The sequence below is a fragment of the Piliocolobus tephrosceles genome, chromosome 7 (genome assembly GCF_002776525.5).
Source record: "Piliocolobus tephrosceles isolate RC106 chromosome 7, ASM277652v3, whole genome shotgun sequence".
In the NCBI taxonomy this organism is placed as follows: domain Eukaryota; kingdom Metazoa; phylum Chordata; class Mammalia; order Primates; family Cercopithecidae; genus Piliocolobus; species Piliocolobus tephrosceles.
Genome location: NC_045440.1, coordinates 20,244,528 through 20,261,586, shown reverse-complemented (window position 1 = coordinate 20,261,586; position 17,059 = coordinate 20,244,528). Strand labels below are relative to the sequence as shown.

Here is a 17,059-nt window from a genome sequence, read left to right as displayed (position 1 = left end):
CAGTGGCTCATGCTTGTAATTCCAGCACTTTGGGAGGCCGAGGTGGGTGGATCATTTGAGGTCAGGAGTTCGAGACCAGCCTGGCCAACATGGTGAAACCCCGTCTCTATTAAAAATATAAAAAATAGCCAGGTGTGGTGGTGGGCACCTGTAATCCTACCTACTTGGGAGGCTGAAACAGGTAAATCGCTTGAACTCAGGAGGTGGAAGTTGCAGTGAGCTGAGGTGGTGCCACTGCACTCTAGCCTGGGCAACAGAGCAAGACTCCCTGTCTCAAAATCAAAACATAGAGTCAGGCATGGAGGCTCATGCCTACAACCACAGCGATTTGGGAGACTGAGGCGGGTGGATCACTTGAGGTCAGGAGTTCGAGACCAGCCTGGCCAACATGATGAAAACCTGTCCCTACTAAAAATACAAAAAATTAGCCAGGTGTGGTGGTGCATGCCTGTAATCCCAGCTACTTGAGAGGCTGAGGCAGGAGAATTGCTTGACTCCGGAGGTGGCGGTTGCCGTGAGCCAAGATCGTGCCACTTCTCCAGCCTGGGTGACAGAGTGAGACTCCATCTCAAAAATAAAATAAAATAAAATAAAAATAAAGTAAAATAAGAGTAACATTTTCTCATCTTGCCATGAAGCTGGGTAGGCAACACACACATACACACACTCACGACTGGCATTCAGTGGGTGCAGCAGCATGAATGGAACTGGAGGGCATTGTCTTAAGTCAAACAAAGACACAGAAAGACAAAGACTGCATGTTCTCACTCAGGAGTGGGAGCTAAATAGCGTGTATGAATGGATGTAGAGAGTGGGATGATGGACCATGGTGACTCGGAAGGGTGTGGGGGGTGGTGATGGGAAATTGCTTAATGGATACAACGTGCACTATTCAGATAATAATACCATAAAAACCCTGACTTCACCACTGTGCAATCCATGCAGGTAACCAATTACACTTGTACCCCATAAATGTATACAAATAAAAATTAAAATAAAATTCACTGGGGACCAAACCATCTACGATTTATCTTTCTCTTTCCCAGAGCTCCCATCACAGAGCCTGGGAATGCAGAAGAAGTTTGATACATGTCTGTTGAGTCACAAAATAAATGAATGGAAAGTAAATGAATAACCAATAAAGAGGGTCACTTACATCAAGTGCTATGGGAACACAGAGAGTGGGTGAGCGACGACCCTGGGGGCTCATGAAGGTGGGAAGAAGCCCACGAGGACCCCATAGGGCAGGGGTGGGAGTGGGTTCGGCAGGAGCCAAGGCGAGGGAGTGCAGGGGTCTCCCAGACCTCCCATTCCCCTCTCCCCATCTCTCCTACCCACGACAGCTAGAGACGGGGGGCATGGCCAGTAGTCAGTTTCGATTTTGGCTGGCTGGTTGGGGTCCGGGGGCTGGGCTGCAGGGAACTTGGATGACTCGATGATGAGATCCTCGATGAGGTGCTTGGTCTGAGGGCTGCCTCCCACGGACTCTGCAGACAAAGACCAGGGTCAGCCAGGTGTGCCCTGCCCGAGGCCAACTTGGCTACCCTTACCCCTCCCTCTTCACACCTGTGAGGTCCTGCAGGTAAAAGCAGTGTACACACTGAGCATGGGGCACACGTGCCGCCCTGATGTGCTATCCTCCCGTCCCCCTCCAGCCAGCCCCTAGCCCCAGGTCACAGCCTCCCAGCAAGCAGCTGGAAGCGGGCTCTGGTGAGCCAGGGGCACCCTCACCTCTCTGCTTATAGATGGGTGGCTTCTTGTAGATGTTGGAATCTGGGCGGGAGGTCTCTGTGGGAGGAAGAAGAGATGAGGAGGAGGACATGCTGATGGCAGGGAGGCTGGGGCCAGGAGAATGGAGACGATGGACAAGGTGGGGAACTCACGGGCCCCTGTCAAGAGCCAAGACAGGGCTGGCATTCCTGGCACTGTCCCTCAGGGGTTTGGGACTTTTTACACTTTTCTGGCTGGGGGAGAGAGAAAAAGTGACAGGTCTCCCATCTTTGGGAGGGGTCCTGGCCTCCTGGGGTCTACTTAGGTCTGAGGCGAGCATATACCCCAGAGAGTGGGGGACTGAGCGTAAGGGCACTGGGGTTCCTGATGGAGAAAGTCTTAGGAAACAATGCGGACATGCCGAGAAGACGTACCAGGGTGGTGGAAATGGGGCAGGCTGGTCCGGGGAGTTCCAGTGGTTCTGGGGGCTGAAGCCTGAGAGATGATTCCAGGCGACCGGCTGTCCGCCCACACCTGCAGAGCAGAAGCGTGTGGCTCCAGGTCCTCCAACCCTCTCCAACCCACACATGCACCCACGTCAGCTCACACCACCCTTTCTATCCTGCCGTCCTGGCAGGCTGCATCCCTCCAAACCCAGGGCAATGTTGTGGCACAGTTCCAAGGACCTACTGATGGTGCCTGGCCCAGGGAGAAAGGGTTGAATGAGGTCCTGGGTCTGACAGAATGATGGACACAGAGCTGACCAGTGACAGCCAGGGGGCCGCTGATTCAGGCACTCCCTGGGCTCTGCAGAGCTCAGTCTGATGTGTGAGGGGAGGGAGTCAGGATCCCCTTCAGGGCAGGGCAGCGCAAGTTGCAGGTGTGGGGCAGACTCACCTCCGGGGATGGTGGGGGGGATGTGGATTTGGGTGACAGCGAGCGCTGTGAATGGAGAGGGGGCTGGTCAGAGCTACAGGGGCAGATTCAGCCTCTTCCCTAGAACGCCAGAGAGGCCACCTCATCCCCCACCCAACGCTGTATACTTTCCTGGCCAGCTTCTGGGCCACCTCTGCTTTCTTGGATCCTTCCCACAGTTCCCTGCACAAAGTCCTCAGTCTTCCCACAGGAGGCACAGAGAAGCATGCAAGCCTTGCAGCAGTGTGCCTGGGGCTCCGAGGGCCAACTCTTTTCTTCCTTCCTCTTTTCTCCCCTCTTCTCCTCTCTCCCTCTCTCTTTATTTTTTTCCTACTTCCTTTTTCCTTTTTCTTTCTTTCCTTGCCTTCCTCCCTCCCTTCCCTCTTTCCTTCCTCCCTCTCTCTCCACTGTCTTCTCTCTTCTCTCTTATTCTTTCTCCTCTTTCCCTTTCTCATCTTTCTTTCTTGTAGTCTCACTCTGTTGCCCAGCCTAGAATGAGTAGCTCTATCACAGCTCACTGCAGCCTCCCTTTCCCAGGCTCAAGGGATCCTCCCACCTCAGCCTCCTGAGCAGCTGAAACTACAGGTGCACACCACCACGCCTTGCTAATTTTTGTAGAGATGGGGTCTCCCTATGTTGCCCAGGCTGGTCTCAAACTCCTGGCCTCAAGTGACCCTCCCACTTTGACCTCCAAAAGTGCTGGGATTATAGGTGTGAGCCACTGTGCCTAGCCTGAGAACCAGTTGGGGAATAGTTGGTCCTGTCCTTAGAGCCTCAAAACAAATAGAAGCAACAAGACCAAGAAGCATCCAAGGATGAGGTTGGGGTTCATCATGCAGGTACTGAAGTCACCCCATGGTCCAGCCCTCTGTAACTGGTCAGCCACGACACTACCCTGTCTTGAAGGCAGTTGATGAGTACCTGCCTTGCACTCTCTCCTGCACCTTGACTACCTTGTGTATGGATGGGCAGAGAGATCACCTCTATTTTACAGGAGGGTAAACTGAGGCCACAACATCACACAGGTCCCTCCACTAGACTTTCAGCCCCCACACTCAGTGCTTCCAAACTGTTCCCACAAATCTTGCTCTTTGTGCCTCCTGTGTGCTGCTGCCATCCAAATGTGTCCACCCCTCTACATCTGAGCGACACGCCAGCCCAGAGCCTGTTCTGCCTGCTCTCTTGAACACTGGATGGACTGCCTGGCTGATTCCTGCGCACAGTTCCCTCTCTTGTTTTGCCGAGGCAGACCTCCAGGAAAAGAAGCACGGGAGGGATCAGTCCCCACCCAGTGTGGCTGGGGGGGGCCTCCCCCCAAGTTCTGCCCAAGAGGAGCCCCCTCACCTCCCGGCTGCGGGGCAGCTCCACGTGTTCCAGGAGGGAATAAGTGAAGTGGGGCTCATAGATCATGAGGTCGGGCCGCTCGATGTCCAGGATGGCCTTGTCCTTGGGGATGGCAGCCAGGTCCTTGTAGCCCAGCACCTGATTGTCCATCTTGGCCTGAAGGGAAAGGTGCGCGTGAAACGGCTATGCCGAAAGCCTCGCCTAGGACACTGGCCTGGCTTGCTAGACTTACTTTAATCACTAAGAAAACAGACTGCCGTTGCAGACGTTAACAATTCTATTATTTTAAGAAATTAGTCACCTTAAAACATGATAGTCCTTTGCCTAGCACTTCGGGTGTAACGAGGCCAGACCAGTTGAAGGGGTATACGTGTGCTTCTCTGGGTTTCTGGGTTCTCTCTGCCCGCCAGCACCGGCGGGACCACCACTGGGGAGGCTCCGCGGGAAGCTCCCCTAGCAGCCAGGGGTCTTCCCCCCTCCCCCCTCCCAGCCAGGAGGTGCTGGTGGCCTAGAGGGGTACTCACCACAATGCTGGAGGGAGAACCAGGCACACTGGAATCTCGGGAGGGGCTCACGCTCCCGGGGGAGGTAAGTGGTTGCTGGGGAGAGCGAGAAGGCGGGTGGGTGGGCACGTGCGTGTGTGCGGGAGCGGGGCGGGGGCGGCCCTAGGCCTGGGGGACCCGGGGCGCTGCGCAGCTCTGCGCAGCGCTGCGCGGCTGGTGGCCACCAGGTGGCGCCCTGGACTCCCGAGCGGCCCCCACCCGCCCTCGGCGCCCCTGGCCCGGGGCGGCGCCGCGCACCTTCTGCAGCCGTTCCATGCAGCACGGAGCTCGCCGTCCAGGTCACTCGCAGAGCCCTGTGCGCGAGGGGAGAGGATAGCGTGTCAGGCTCCGCGCGGCTGCTGGGCGCTGCGCACTCCCGGCCGCGAAAGCAGCCGGCGCGTCCCCCCGGGCTGGCGCGTCCTCATCCCTCGACGGTGACTCTCCAGGCTGCGGGGAGAAGGGAGGGAGGCCGCGCCGGGGCGGCGTTAGGCTGCGGGACCTCCGCGTTCGGCAGCTCTCCAGGCAGCCAGGCCCCGTGCGGCTCAGGCTTCCCATCCGCTTAGCCCCGGAGAACGCGCGCGTGGACGGGAGGTGACCGAGGGACGGGCTGCGCTTGTTTTTGAGCCATTGTTCTCTGGTTCCAAAGGAAATGACGGCAGCGGTCAGCCTGCTGCCCGGGCGGAGGCCTCCACGGCCTGGCTCCGCCGCACCTGCCCTCCCCGCCCTGGTCTGGCCTGCGGCCCCGGCTCAGGCCCTTCCCTCCCGGCCGCTGATCCTACTCCCGCTCGGGACACTGTCCCCGCCGCCACCTCCCAGCGCTCGCCCAGGAAGGGTTAACAGGGAGGGTTCCATGAGCAGCCCGGTTTCAGCATCCCTCATCCCAAACCTGACATCCGCACTCCGAAACTTTGTGAGTGCCTACCATGACGCACAAGTGGAAATTCCACACGTCAGAACTTCATACAAACTTTGTTTCATGGACAAAATTATTTTTAAAACACTGCATAGATCGAGCATAAGTGGCTCACGCCAGCAATCCCAGCACTTTGCGGGGCTGAGGAAGGAGGATCGCTTGAACCCAGGCGTTCCAGACCAGGCTGGACAACATAGCGAAACCCTATCTTTACAAAAAAAATTAGCCAGGCGTGGTGCTGGATGCCTGTAGTCCCAGCTACTCGGGAGGCTGAGGTGGGAGAATCACTTGAGTCCAGGAGATCGAGGCTGCAGTAAGCCGAGATCGTACCACTGCACTCCAGCCTGGGTGGCAAAGTAAGACCCTGCCTCGTTAAAAAAAAAAAAAAAAAAAAAAAGTCTTGCTTTGTTGCCCAAGCTGGAGTGCAGTGGTGCCATCTCGGTTCACTGCAACCTCCGCCTCCCAGGTTCAAGTTATTCTCCCGTCTCAGCCTCCGGAGTAGCTGGGATTACAGGCATGTGCCACCACACCTGGCTAATTTTTGTATTTTTGGTAGCAATGGGGTTTCACCATGTTGGTCAGGCTGGTCTTGAACTCCTGACCTCAAGTGATCCGCCTGCCTTGGCCTCCCAAAATGCTGGGATTACAGGTGTGAGCCACTGTGCCCAGCCCCACCTTCCTGCTTTTGACACTTTCCACTGCTTTGTCCACCTCTCTGCCTCCCAGGTGCCTCCAGCCTTCCAGGGCCATCCCAAAGCCGCTCCTCTGGGAGGCCTCCTGTACTAGTCTAGTCCTCATGGATCAATCCTTCTCTGAATTCCCGTAGGACTTAAAAACAGACCAATGTAGCTAAGCACTTGATTACAGGGAACATGTTTTCCCCCTAACTGACAGATTGCTAACTGCAGGAGGGTGAAAACAACAGTAAGAGCTATGTGGAAGGCCAAGGAGAGAGGAGGGCTTGAGGCCAGGAGTTCGAGGCCAGCCTGGGCAACATAGGGAGACCTCGTCTCTAGCAAAAATTTTAAAATTAGCCAGATGTCGTGATGTGCACCTGTAGTTAGCTCAGCTACTCTGGAGGCTGAGGTGGGAGGACTGCTTGAGCCCAGGATGTGAAGGCTGCAGTGAGCTGTGATCACGCCACCGTATTCTAGCTTAGGTGGCAGAGCAAAGAGCTGTCATTTATTCAATGCTCACTATGCGCTAGGTACTTTGAGAGGCCCTTTACAAGGATTATTTTGTTTCATTGCCACTAAAGCCCTAAAAGGTAGACCCATTTACAGATAAGGAAATGGGCTCAGAGAGGTTAAAAATTTGTCCAGAGTCATGGAGTTGAAAATGACTGTGTCTTCAGCATGATTCACAGTGCCTACCTAGTACTCAGTATCAGGTGAGAGTGAGGAAAGCTAGAATCTGCCAGATTTCTCAAGTCTGTTTGGATTTCTAGAACCATAGCATCTCCAAAACAACACTATAGTAGGCCGGGCGCTGTGGCTCACACCTGTAATGTGGCTCACGCCTGCACTTTGGGAGGCCGAGGCGGGTGGATCACGAGGTCAGGAGAATGAGACCATCCTGGCTAACACAGTGAAATCCCATCTCACTAAAAATACAAAAAATTAGCCAGGCGTGGTGGTGGGCGCCTGTAGTCCCAGCTAGTCGGGAGGCTGAGGCAGGAGAATGGTGTGAACCTGGGAGGCAGAGCTTGCAGCGAGCCGAGATCGTGTCACTGCACTCCAGCCTCAGCGACAGAGGGAGACTCTGTCACACAAGAGTCACACAAGGTGTTGGTGCGCATGGAAAGACTCCGTTCTGGAACTTTATACTCCTCTTGCCTTCTTAGTACTTGCTTTGTAATGCTTTTAATTAAGCAAAAAGAAGAATAAATTCTGGTACATACTTGAAGAGCTGTTAGCTCTCTCTCCTCTCTTATTTTTACTCTGTTTATAGCTAGTATCAAACTAGCTATACACTTGGCTTAGCCCTAGGGGCAAATGCTTATCCATGCATGCATGCATCTGTTCATCCATCCATCCATCCCTACATCCATCTATCCATCCATCCATCCATCCATCCATCCATCCATCCCTGCATCCATCCATCTCTCCATCCATCCATCCCTGCATCCCTGCATCCATTCATCAATCCATCCATCCATCTCTGAATCCATACATCCATCCACTTAGTCATGTATTGTTTTATTCATCCATTCAACAAATACTTCCTGAACACCTATTCTGCAGTGAACACAGAGCAGGACTCTGCAGTAAGTCTTATGGAGAACAGAAAGATGAGTCAGGGGAGCTAAGCTGCCTCTCCAGAAATAAGGCATGCATCTAGATAACTCCCATGCAAAGTAGAACACTACATGTACCAGATAAGATAGTATAAAGCACTATGAAAAGTCACCGGAGAGATTCCTCCTGCTGGGATGTCAAGAGAGGGGAAAGGGTTTATTGGAGGAAGAGGTATTTGAGGTAGGCCTTGAAAGATGCCCAGTTTGAGATCATGCAAAAATGGAAAAAGGGCCTCCTGACAGAGAAAGCAGCCTAAGGTGGGGACATGGGGATGTACTGGGCCTGCTTGGGGAACAGCAAATATGGCTGGATTGGAGAGCTCATGAGGTTGAGATGCATTTGGGACAGGAGGTTGAGGCCAGATTGTGGAGGCCCTGAACCCAGCCTAGGGTTAGGTCCTAATCTGTTGACAACAGAGGTGCACAGAAGGCTCAAAAACTTTGTTTAAGCAAAGAAGTGACACAATTCAAGCAGTGTTTTGGGAAAATGAATCTGGTGGCAGCCTGACAGCCAGACTGGACAGGCAGAGCCGATCCATGTCCACAGGGAGACCAGTCCGGAAGCTGCAGCAGTAGTTCAGCAGGGCACTGTGAAGATCTAGACTTGGACAGGAAGGAGACAGGGCAAATTGGAGAAACCCTAGAGGCAGAATGTGCAAAGCAGGACTGGATCTGGGGCGCCCATGGGGGAGGCTGCAAGTCCGAGAAACTGGGAGGAGAAAGGAGGAAGTCACTTTGACAGGTGAAGGTTGTGGTGCGTGCAGCAGGGGAACAGGCAGGAATGTCCAGGAGGAAAGGAACCTACAGAAGAGGCCAGGCTGGAACCAGAGATGTGGGAGCCATTTGCCTAAAGGTCGTAGTCCGAACACGAGATTGTCAAAGGAGAAAGAAGGTCAAAAACGGCATCCTGGGAACCTGGGGGACTGAAAAGAAATAGCCAGAGATGGCACAGTCAGAAAGAGACAGGAAAACTAGATGGCAGCTCCCAGGGGCCAGGGAGTCTCTAGTGAGTCTTTGTGTTTTCAGCAAAGGGTCTGATACACAGTAAATGTGCAAAACATATTGAGAGAGAGAATGAGAGGGAAGGAGGGATAGAGGGAGGGGTGAGAGAGTAGAACATCATGGAAGCCAAGTGTCACCATGGAGAAGGTGAGGAGAAGTGCTTTTCTTCCAGCTTGAATGTCAGGGCCATAGTGGCCTCCTGGTTAGGGATTGGGGGGTGATGGAGGTGCTGGCCAGGTGGTACAGCCATGGGGAGTGGCCCTTCCAAGAAGTGTGATAGAAGGGCAGGGTCATTTTGGAGGAGACAAGATTGGCCTAAGGCCTTTAATGTGTTTTTGCAGACAGCAGAGAGGGAACAGTAGACAGGAAAGACTGAGGCAGCAGGGGGCAGTGGGCACTAGGTGGGTGGAGCAAGATGGCAGCAGGAGGGAAGGGATCAAATTCATGGCCCAGTACAGGACTGGCTTTGGGAAGGAAGGTTTCCCGGAAACAAAGATAAGCTGGGCAGTGGCTCATGCCTATAACCCCAACACTTCGGGATGCAGAGGTGGGAGAATCACTTGAGCCCAGGAATTTGACACCAGCATGGGCAACATAGAGAGACCCTATCTCTACAAAAGAATTTTTTTTTTTTTTTATTAGTTGGGTGTCGTGAAGTACGCCTACAGTCCCAGCTACTTGGAGGCTGAGGCAGGAGGATGGGTTGAGCCCGGGAGGTCAAGGCTGCGGTGAGCTATGATCATGTCACTGTGCTCCCTGGAAAGGAGAGGACAGGGAAAGAAGCTGGGTAACAACCATACAGGGCTTCCATTTTCCCAGCAAAAGTGAGAGATGGTGGCCAGGTGCAGAGGCTTATGCCTGTAATCCCAACACTTTGGGGGCCAAGGCAGGAGGATCGTTTGAGGCCAGGAGTTTGAGGTCAGCCTGGGAAATATAGTGAGCCCTGTCTTTATTTTTTTTAAAAATGAAGAATTATCGGGGCATGGTGGTTGCACATCTGTGGTCTCAGCTATTTGGGAGGCTGAGGCAGGAGGATCACTTGAGCCCAGGGGCTTGAGGCTGTAGTGGTCTACGATGACACCACTGCACTCCAGCCTGGGCAACAGAGTGAGACTCTGTCTCAAAAACAAAAAAGAGAGAGAGAGAGAGAATTAAGGTTCTCTGCAGATCTTACAAGTGAGTCAGAGGTTTGGAGGGGTCAATCTGAGGAGCCTGTGCAGCTACACACAGAGAGAGGCAGGAGGGAGACTGGATCACTTCAGTGTGTTCTGGAGCCTGGGGGAGGCCCTGGAATCTTCCTGGAACACCAGCCAGGGGAGGGGGAGAGAGTGTGACAGCGGCTATCTGTCAGAGTGGTGGCTACTCAGAGAGGTGGGAGGTGAGTGGCCCAGGGTGAGCCATGTCTCAGGAGTATGTGGCCATGTATCCCCATACTCACACGTGCACAAATACTGTCCCAGAGGCACGGGCACTCAGAAGCATGATTTGAAATCCTGATGGTCACAGTCATATTAACAGCTGCTGTTTATAGAATGTCTGTGTTACGACTGGCACTGTGCTGGGCAGTTCACATTTTTTTCTTTCTTTTTCTTTTCTTTTCTTTTTTTTTTTTTTTTTGAGACAGGGTTTCACTCTTTTACCAAGGCTGGAGCACGGTGGCATGATCATAGCTCACTGCAGCCTCGACCTCCCAGGCTCAATCCATTCTCCTGCCTCAGTCTCCTGAGTAGCTGGGACTACAGGAGTACTCCACAACACCCGAAAACAATTTTTTTTTTTTTTTTTCGGTAGAGATGGGGGTCTCCCTATGTTGCCCAACCTGGTGTCAAATTCCTGGGCTCAAGTGATCCTCCCCACGAGGTCAGGAGATCCAGACCATCCTGGCTAACATGGTGAAACCCCGTCTCCACTAAAAATACAAAAAATTAGCCGGGCAAGGTGGCGGGCGCCTGTAGTCCCAGCTACTCGGAAGGCTGAGGCAGGAGAATGGCCGGAACCCGGGAGGCGGAGCTTGCAGTGAGCCGAGATTGTGCCATTGCACTCCAGCCTGAGCGACAGAGCGAGACTCCGGCTCAAAAAAAAAAAAAAAAAAAAAGTGATCCTCCCACCTCTGCCTCGGAAATGTTGGGATTATAGGTGTGAACCACTGCCCAGCCCATCTTTGTTTCAATTTAACCCTTACATTCCAATCCTGTGGGTTGGCTTGAATTGGCGAGTATCTCGAGTATCTCGTTTGCACATGAAGAAGTTGAGACTTGAACAAGTCAAGTAATTGGTCAAGGACACAGTACCGTGTGGAATCTAAGCTCAGGTCTGTCTGACTTCTAAAACCATTCACCACGATACCGCCCAGGCAAAGCTGATGTCAGTTACTGAGCCCCTGGCCTCTCGCCTCTGCTCTATCCCCAATCCCTTCTTGCCCACAACCCCACTGCTGGGTCTTGTCCTTTAGCATCTGGGTCTGCTTCCTGGGGTCAGCCAGGACCCTGCACCCTGGCGCCACCCCCTGCCATTTGTTAGAGAGCATGTTGGTTGATAAATTATTTCCACAGAGGCAGAAATTTGGTCCTACCCCTTGGGGGACATTTGCATGTAAACATGGGCCTAGCTTTAAGGCATAAAGTTTTTGCTGGTTAAATTTTAAGCTGTCAGAAGACCAGCAGGGAAAATGTTTGGGGGTGGAGAAGAGTGTGTGTATATGTGTGTGTGTGTGCGTGCACGTGTGTGTGTGTGTGTGGGGGGGGAGAGAGAGAGAGAGAGAGTTTCCTCAGCTTCTCTCAAATCACACCCTGCCTACTCCAGCCACAAGCAGCCCCTTCCGTCAAAGCTCATTTCTCCCAGGTCCATGCCGGCTCACTCCACCTCGTCCCGTCCAGACCCCTCTCCCATCCATGCACCCTGCCTGCCTGTGCAGGCACCCGCAAGGTCCCAGCGACCTCCGCGCACAAAGAGCTAGAAAGGGCGAGCTGCAGCAGGAAGAGGGGAGGGATGGAGGAAGAGAGAGCACCGCAGAGGAAGGCAGGTCCAGGTGACGGAAGGGACAGCTCAGCTGCCCCTGGCCCTGGTCGGACGCCAGCCGGCTGCTCGCCCTCCATCTCAGCCCCACCCTCCCCCAGCTGTGTGTCCCTGCCTTATCTGAGCCGCCAGCCCAGCCCCACCTCACCCACCACCCTCTCCTCTCCACAGCTCCCCGGGATGTGGGTGATAAGACCCGCCCATTGGGCCTTCTGAGTTCGTGCCCACCCATCCTAGCGGGCTCTTCTTCCAGGCAGAAACTGATCCAGACCGTGGCTCCCCTGGGCTTTTAGAAATGAAACCTCCGCAGGCAGAATGGCAGCTTCGGGATGGGGGGCCCCTGGTCTAGCTGTGCTCCTGTCTCCAGCCAACCACTACCTGCTTGGTGCCAGCCCCTGTACTCGGGACTTTCATACATCCTTTCTAAACCTCACACAAAACAACGTTCTCCTCATTTAGAGATGAACAAAGATGAGGCTGAAAGGTGAACTTGCCGAAGGCCACCCAAATAGAAGCCAAGCCAGAATTCCTACCAGGGCCTGCCTAAGGCCAAAGCCAAGTGCTCTTTTCAATGAGTACCAGAGATCCCACTTCAATCAAAATGTGGGACTTGGGGGTCCCACGTGCTAACCTTAGACAGTGGAGCCACCCAGAGTCCTGCTCACTGATGGCATCTGTAGAAGAGCAGCTGGGAGTCTGGGGGCCTCTGGCTCTGGGCCACACAGGCCGCAGAGTCCAGCCAGGCTGGAGGCCAGCCGGTGCGGACAGTAAACGAATTATGAAATGAGGCAAGTCATCCAAGCGGGCTGGCATCTGGTGGGCAGGGAACTTTGCCCCGCTTCGCCTTCTCCTGTTCTGTTCACAGTGACTGCCTGGCCCTCTCTCCCTTTCTTCCTCCTGTCTTTCTGCTTTCTCTTCTGGTCCCTTTTCTTTGCTTTCTTCATCTTTTCTCCCTCCCTCCCTCTTTCCCTTTCACCCTCTCCCCCACCCGGCCCCACCCCCGCAGTTACTGTGGCAACAATTCAATGCCAGAAATAAAGGCAGGATCCAGCTAGGTCACCAGTTCCCAAAACAGCATCCCGGGTGGGGAGGGGCAGGGAGGGTGGAGCAGTGCAGCGCAGCAGGGCAGGGGCCAGGCGCTCCCATGGGTGCTGTGCATGTGTGTGATGTGGGTGGGGCAGGGCACCTTGCTCCCCCCTCCCCCCACTGGAAAAGGACACCAGGAGGCTGAGGCCTGCTCTGGGCCAGTGGCTCATCAGAGGTGTCCCTTACTTAGGCCAAGCCTGAACTCCGAGTCTGTCCTAAGGCTGGCAGAGCCTGGGGACTCCCTCCTCTTCTCCCAGTTTCTCCCTCTCCCCTACTCCAATGTTTTTTACCCTTGTGTCTGCTGGGATGAAGGTTCCCCTAACCCAGCACTACAGGGCACCCTCTCACACTCAGATAAAGGACCAGGCCTGGGTGGGTGGGGAGCCCAGAGTCCTCCTGCTCAAGGCCTGCCCTCCCCTGTTCTCTTGATAACAACAAAACCGGGCCCAGATGCCCCCTCCTACCTCTCTGGCCCACCCAGAGACGTATCTGTGCAGCCATCTTCTCCTAGGTCTCTCTCTGGCTTGGTTTCTACATTCCCTCTCCACTCTCCCTCTGAAGAGACCCCGCTTTCTGCTTTCTGCATCCTGCAGCCCCTCAGGCTGACTGCTCCCCCTCCATTTATAGCTGGTCCTGTTGTACAAGCGGGACTGGCAGAGCTGGGGGAGATGCAGCCTCAATTCAGCTTTCTGGATCCTGGGGCCTCCCCGTTCCAGTCCCCATAACACCCAGGAGCTCTAGAAGAGGGATTCTGCATACATCCACCCACGCGTGGACAACTTCACCCAGGAGTCTGACACCTGACCACGGAGAGGCCGGCAGCACGACACAAGATGGACAGGTGGGCACAGGCAGAAGCACCTGCGCTGAAACTGTTACAGGACTCATGCACGTGGGGAGACTCCAAAGCCCTGCGTGCCAGCTCACGCCCCCACTCTCCCATCGAGGCCCCCTCACAGTGACACATGGTGCTGCCAACACCCGCTCGCACCCACCCACTGGTCCTCTCCCTGGCATCCATCCCAGAGTTGTGCACGTGTACAGCAACACACACAGAGCCCTCCACTTACCCAGCTCCGGAGGCCCTCCCTGGGCTCCCCATTCCCAGAGCCTGACTGCCTTCCTTGTCTTGGACCTGTCCCTGCTCCCCTGACTCTCTCAACCAGGCAACCGGTCCCTGGAAGGGACACGCCGGGTGTGTCTGCCCAAGATAGGGGGCTGGGCCTGCTGGGCCCTGAGGGACAGAGCTAGGGAGGGGAGCCCCAGAACCCTGTGGGGGCTGCATGTCTGCTCAGCCCTGGCCCCCTCAAGCATCCCAGCGGCGGGCACAGGGGGAGAACTGGGCTTGGGCCTGCAGCTGTGCCCTGCCACAGCCTCACTCTTCACTCAGCCCCACCCCAGCCTGGCCAGTCACTGGCTGGGAGCAGGCTCTCCTCCCACTCCCCCTAAAAAGCAGGCTCCAGATAAACAGCCTCAGGCCCCTAAAGGTACTGCTCCAACCCCCAGAGCATGTGGAGTGGTTGCGGGGAGGCCAGCAGGCCAGTATTCAGCAGATAGGGAATGCTCCCCTGCCCACCCCGTGCCCCCACAGTCCATCCCTTCCACTGCTGGCCTGCTCAGCTAGGTGGGCCAGGCAGAGATGCTAACGAAGAGGGGATTGGGCTGGGAGCAGCTCTCATCCCTGGGATGAGGACACCCCAGGCCCTCTTCCCGAAATCAGAAGAAGGTTCCATTAGTCAGGCCCAGCTAGTCCCAGGGGCCGGCCCATCCTCCCACTGAACAGGGACCACCGTGGGCTCCCCCCAGATACCCTGCCGCCACCCAAAGCCTGGCTCGCCAGCAAGCGCTGTGGCCCACAGTGCTCACAGAGGGGAGAAGAGGCGGGGACCCTGCCACCTACCTCTTCCCAGACAGTGTGGACCAGACGCTCTGAGGCCACAGAGGCCCGAGAGGTGTAGGCCAGATCCAAGGGCTGCCACTTCCCCCAGGAGCCTAGGTAATAGGCGTCTCTTCCAGGAACCCAGCCGCGCTTCCCCGGAGCACAAATAACAGGAAAAAAGCCGGCTTGGGGTGGGTGGGCGGGGTGGGAGCTGGCAAAGGAGGGGAGCTGGTCTCGGCTGAGCGGTCTGATCTCCCCTCTGGGCCCCCACCCCCCTTGCCCCCACCCTGCTTCTCTGCAAGCCACGACCGCCTGGATCCCCCGGTGCTGGGGAGTCCTTGTCCGGGGGCGGGCGGACTGCCGGCTCCCCCACACCCTCCCCGCGCCCTCCCCACCTCCAGCTGATAGCGTGTGGCTGGCGAGGGTGTGTGTGTGTGGATGTGCGCGCTCTTCCACCAACGCTGCAGCTCAATCCATTTCAAACAAGAGGAGCATTAACCCAGCGTCATGACGAAGCAGAATCAGCCAGCACTGTCCTCTCCCTTTCCCACACCCCAGTCTGCAGCACTCACACTCACACACACCTACATGCACCCAGAGCCCCTCAGCCTCCTCCTAAACAGCCAGAGTTCAAGTTGCTGTGGGTGGTGGGTGGGGGCAGGGGGCTACTGATGACCCAGGGGGACAACGCCTGGTTTCTCCAGGCACCTGCACTTCCTACCCTATTTGTGACCACCCCACCATCTGACAGCAGCAACTGAGGCTTTTGGGGCCCAGCCTCTCGAGGTGGGGGTGCAGGCACAGGCCTGAATTGGTTACCCAAGGATGAGCTCTCTCCTGGGAGGGCAGAATGGAAGGATGCAACCAGGTCCTCAGTACTGAGACGTGGGCTGGTCCCTTGATAACCTGAATCCCCTGGGAACTCTACTGGGATGCAGCAGGGAGAGAGGACTCCATCTCTCCCTAGGGCGGCTTCATGAAAAACGAGCTTCCTGCCCGGTAACCCCTGGGTCCCAGCACAGAATTTACAGGCACGTGCCTTCCCTGTCTCTAGCAAAGCCTCAACCATCCCAGGAGCCTGTCATTGGCCTTTCGGGCCCCCTGGGCAGGACAGGGAAGGGCAACAAGCCTTGCCCTCGACCCTCGCCCTGGCCCCAGCATCCTCTCCACCTCCACACCGCAGACTTGCCTACCTAGGCAGCCCTCACCGTTGCCCTGGCAACCCTGCCCACAGCCGGTCAGCTGATGGTATCAGCTGTTGTTGGCGAAATCTAGAATCTGGGGAGGGGGCTCTGGGGTGTCTGAATGGAGAAGCACAGGGGGAGGGGCTTGAGGGAAGAGGCCAGGAGGTGACAGAATGTATCTGGCTGGTGGGGACAGAGAGGACAGTAACCTGAGGGATGGGCTCCAGAGAGAAGGGAGGAAGGAGGGAGGCAGGTGGCTGAGAAGGGAGACAGAACACAGGCTGAGCTGCTGTAGCCGGGTGGGGGTGGCTGTGAAGGTAGAGAGAAAACCTGGGGGTGGGGGATGAAGCATGGGATCCATGGAACCGTGGAGAAAAAGGCCAGGAGAGTGATGTGGGAGGGGGCATACCTTTCATGTGGCAGGAAGGGGCACAGCCTTGGAGGAGGAGCCACCCCGGCCATTGCTCCACAACCAGCTCGGCCTCAGCCCAGCCTCTTGGCTTTCTGTACCTTCAACCCCACCCTTACTTCCCTGTAATCAGGGGCTGAGAGGCAGAGAGGAAGCCCCAGCCCCACTCCAGCCCTACATGATCTCTCAGTCCCTCCAGCTGACCAGGTACCGGGGGCTTTGACACCTCAGCCCTTTAGGATTCCTGATCCCTGCCGCAGGGACCTGGGTTCCTCCCCTGCCGCTGCCCCTCCCCCACCAGGCCCCACCCCAGGAGAGCTGTCTTCTGGTGCGAGGGTCCCCAGAGGTAGAGCTGGAGTGAGCTGATGCCAGGAAGGACACTGTGGCCAGGGGCCTGGAACGAGGTGGGTGATGAGGAATGTGTAGGACCGCTTGGCCTGGGAGGAGGGGTGCCTCCTCCTATCGAAACCAGCACATGTAGGGCCGAGTCGGGGGAGTCAAGGGGAAAGGGGGGAGGGGAAAAGGAGGGGAGGGTGCTCGGTACCTTCAAGGGCCCAGGGCGTGGGGCAGGAGCGCAGCAGCCTCCTCGGTGACATACACCTCCATCCCTCGGCGCATCTCCTCTCCGCCTCCCGTTGCCAAGACAACCTGCCGGCAGCTCAGGCCCGGCTCAGCTGCGGCGGCAGGGAGGGGGAGGAGGAAGCTGTGGCTCCCGCTGCCTCTTCCTCAGAGATGGAGGGAGGCCTGAGGTGTGTCCTCAGTGC

The 17,059-nt window shown here is 56.0% G+C and overlaps 1 protein-coding gene across 12 annotated transcripts in view; it reads right to left on the bottom strand.

Annotated features, from left to right (window-relative positions):
• DMTN (dematin actin binding protein) overlaps window positions 1-17,059 on the bottom strand; it is a 34,211-nt gene extending 17,152 nt beyond the window's left edge. For 2 of the 12 annotated variants that reach the window (XM_023216662.2, XM_023216669.2), the window contains exons 1-8: window positions 16,840-17,059; window positions 4,770-4,958; window positions 4,494-4,568; window positions 3,970-4,125; window positions 2,608-2,652; window positions 2,145-2,244; window positions 1,732-1,788; window positions 1,335-1,487 (exon numbers count right to left, since the gene is read on the bottom strand). In XM_023216662.2, coding sequence (XP_023072430.1) covers window positions 1,335-1,487; window positions 1,732-1,788; window positions 2,145-2,244; window positions 2,608-2,652; window positions 3,970-4,125; window positions 4,494-4,568; window positions 4,770-4,787 — 604 coding nt within the window. In that variant the 5' untranslated portion in view covers window positions 4,788-4,958; window positions 16,840-17,059. Of the gene's footprint in view, window positions 1-1,334; window positions 1,488-1,731; window positions 1,789-2,144; window positions 2,245-2,607; window positions 2,653-3,969; window positions 4,126-4,493; window positions 4,569-4,769; window positions 4,959-13,893; window positions 14,013-14,723; window positions 15,085-16,839 lie in introns of those variants that run through there. The other 10 variants (XM_023216664.2, XM_023216670.2, XM_023216663.3 and 7 more) reach the window with 9 other exon arrangements.